The sequence below is a fragment of the Chanodichthys erythropterus genome, chromosome 11 (assembly GCF_024489055.1).
Source record: "Chanodichthys erythropterus isolate Z2021 chromosome 11, ASM2448905v1, whole genome shotgun sequence".
NCBI classification, from domain to species: domain Eukaryota; kingdom Metazoa; phylum Chordata; class Actinopteri; order Cypriniformes; family Xenocyprididae; genus Chanodichthys; species Chanodichthys erythropterus.
Window position 1 is genome coordinate 37943842 of NC_090231.1, and position 3134 is coordinate 37946975.

Consider the following 3134-nt stretch of genomic DNA (forward strand, 5'->3'; position numbering starts at 1 on the left):
AAACACGTACACATATAGGCCTATAATATCATTTACACATATATATATATAGGCCAACATGGCTTGGCAAATGATATGATCGCATAAAGTCTTCCTCTGTCAAATTAATACGAGTGGAAAATATTTACTCCCTTCTACCACATGCTCTCTGTTCTCTGCTGTGTCTCCTCCTAGCAGCAGCAACTGCAGCCATGTCACAAAATGGGTTAAGATAGCTTTTTTTGGGTGTTAAATAATGCTGCAAATACCAGTAAATTGACTAGCGCAAACATTAGTAAATCACATTGCCTGATTCATTTAAATACTCTCCTCCCATAAATTTTGTGTCTGAAAGGGAAACTCCTACAAATGCATATGCAATAAGGTCAGTCGCAAAAACAACTCAGTCAACACCTTTTCAGCACTAATTTTGCACTGCCAACAATATTTTTTTAATGCCAAAAAAGGGTTTGCGCTCGCGCAAGCTGTTACTAAATCTGGCCCTTAAAGTAAAAATTTTAGCATTCCTAAGTAAATTTATCTTTTTAGTTTGTCGTTTTAAGGATAGATATATTCGATATTTTCACTTTTTTTTTTTTGAGAAAGCAGTATAGACATTATGATTGCTATCAGTGTCTTTAACTAACAAGGTTTTTCTTTTTATAGGCTTTAATGACACCTGGAGAACGAAGTATCAGTGAGACGAAGCAAACTGTGATAGACCTCCTAAACGCCTCTTTTTATGATGGTGCGATGGAACAGCTTCAACTCTAGATGAACTAATCTTGATTCAACAATATGCTGTGGATCAATTCTCCACTGGGAGGTTGTTCTTTGAGGCAAGAGCACATGGAGAGTAACATCGTAATACTTTGATTCACAGACTCAATTTCTTTTTAATGAGCTGGAATGCCTTTCCCCTGCCAAGAGTGAGAAGTTGAATGACGCTCAGTGAGCCATGCCCTTCAACACCTGCACACTCTCATAGATGAGCACAGGTTTGCTTAGGAATCGAAGAGGAAAGCTCATACATAAAATTCTGCAGATGCAACAATTTAGCCTTCAGATTTCAATTTTTCTGCTTATTACTTCAGATATTTTGAGTTCTGAAGCCAAGTCCCTTAGGAGCTGGAGATGAGACTGCTGGGTCGACCTGACGATTGGTTTGGCACAAAAAAATTTCAAGGACACTTGAAGGTTGAAGAAAAAAATACTTGGAGATATTCCGTTTCTTTTATTGTGACAAATTAAGAGGCCCGATTTGGGTGCAACACATTTCAAATACAGTACCATACAATATAAAATGGCTGAACTTGCTGGATACAATGGCAGCGAGAGCTTCATTTTCTCAACGGGTTTCCCTTCTAACTCTACTGGTGACTATGACTATTATGAACCTGAACCTGATGTTAGCAAGATCATCATCCCCTCCATCTATGCACTAGTGTGCTGTGTCGGTGTCACAGGAAACGCCATGGTCATCTACGTCATTCTCAAGTATGCCAAGATGAAGACGGCCACCAACATCTACATTCTCAATCTTGCCATTGCGGATGAACTCTTCATGTTGAGCGTCCCGTTCCTGGCGACCTCGGCCGCAGTGCATCACTGGCCGTTTGGCTCGCTCATGTGTCGATTGGTTCTCAGCGTGGACGGCATCAACATGTTCACGAGCATTTTCTGCCTGACCGTGCTGAGTGTGGACCGCTACATCGCCGTGGTGCACCCTATCAAAGCGGCTCGCTACCGTCGTCCGACTGTCGCAAAAGTGGTCAACGTTTGCGTGTGGGGACTTTCACTGCTTGTTATTCTGCCCATCATCATTTTTGCGGACACTGTTCCGGCACAGGATGGTGGAGTGGACTGCAACTTTCTATGGCCGGAGGCTTCATGGTCAGAAGCATTTGTGGTCTACACATTTCTACTAGGTTTTTTGCTCCCAGTGGCAGCCATCTGCATGTGCTACTGCTTGATTGTGGTGCGCATGCGGGCGGTGGGCCTCAAAGCGGGCTGGCTACAGCGACGGCGCTCTGAAAAGAAGATCACACGTATGGTGTTGCTGGTGGTCGCCGTTTTCGTGCTCTGCTGGATGCCGTTTTATATTGTGCAGCTGATCAGCGTGTTCCGCAAACCGCCGGACCCCATGGTGACTCAGCTATTTGTCATTCTGAGCTACGCTAACAGTGGCGCCAACCCCATTCTCTATGGATTTGTGTCCGACAACTTCCGCCGCTCGTTCCAGCGTATCATCTGCTTCCGCTGGTTGGAGAATGGGCTGGATGCTGAGCAGGTGGACTATTGTGCTGTGGCCCTACGGCGTCAGACCACATGTGGCCCACAGGACTTTCCAAAGGAGTGTTTAGCCTCGGACATGGTGTTTCGTAATGGAACCTGCACGTCTCGTACAACCACTCTGTGAGATGCTATTCAGTGAGTGTGTTAGAGTTTCAAGAGATAGAAACCAAAAAAAGAAAATTCATCATTTACATACCTTCAAGTTGATTCAAACCTGTTTGACTTTCTTTTGTAGAACAGAAAAGACAATGTTTTGAAGAATCTTTTTGGTTACCATTGACTTCCATTGCTTGGACAAAATATTTTATGTTTCACAGAAGAAAGTAAGTCATGTTTAAAATGAAATGAGGGTGAGAAAATGATGACAGAATTTTCATTTTTGGGCGAACTAACCCAAAATTAATTACATTAATTGAGACATGGAGTGCAGTACCAACTGGCAAATAAATGTTACACTGGCTGAGAGCTCATACCATTATTTAAAAGAATAGTTCACCCAAAAATGAAAATTATCCCATAATTTACTCACCCTCAAGCCATCCTAGGTGTATATAACACAATCAAATCTATATTAAATAATATCCTGGCTCTTCCCAACATTGTAATGGCATTGAATAGTGCTCAAGTTTTTGAAGCTCCAAAAAGTGCATCCATCCATCATAAAAGTAATCCATACAACACCAGCGGGTTAAAAGGTTAGTTCACCCAAAATGAAAATAATGTCAATAATTACTCACCCTCATGTCGTTCTACACCCCTTGGACCTTCATTCATCTTCAGAAAACAAATTAAGATATTTTTGATAAAATCCAATTGACAGCAAGTTAAGTTTACACTTTCAAATGCCCAGAAAGATTCTA

At 41.9% G+C, this 3134-nt stretch overlaps 1 protein-coding gene across 1 annotated transcript; it reads left to right on the plus strand.

The window, feature by feature from the left end:
* Window positions 1–1282: 1282 nt before the first annotated feature.
* On the plus strand, window positions 1283–2398 carry sstr1b (somatostatin receptor 1b). Its single transcript, XM_067400934.1, has one exon. It carries the CDS (start codon window positions 1283–1285, stop codon window positions 2396–2398), a length of 1116 nt encoding a protein of 371 aa, XP_067257035.1.
* The last annotated feature ends 736 nt before the right edge of the window (window positions 2399–3134 follow it).

Coding starts and splice junctions, on each gene's coding strand:
- sstr1b (XM_067400934.1), top strand. CDS start 1,283: ATGGCTGAACTTGCTGGATACAATGGCAGCGAGAGCTTCATTTTCTCA.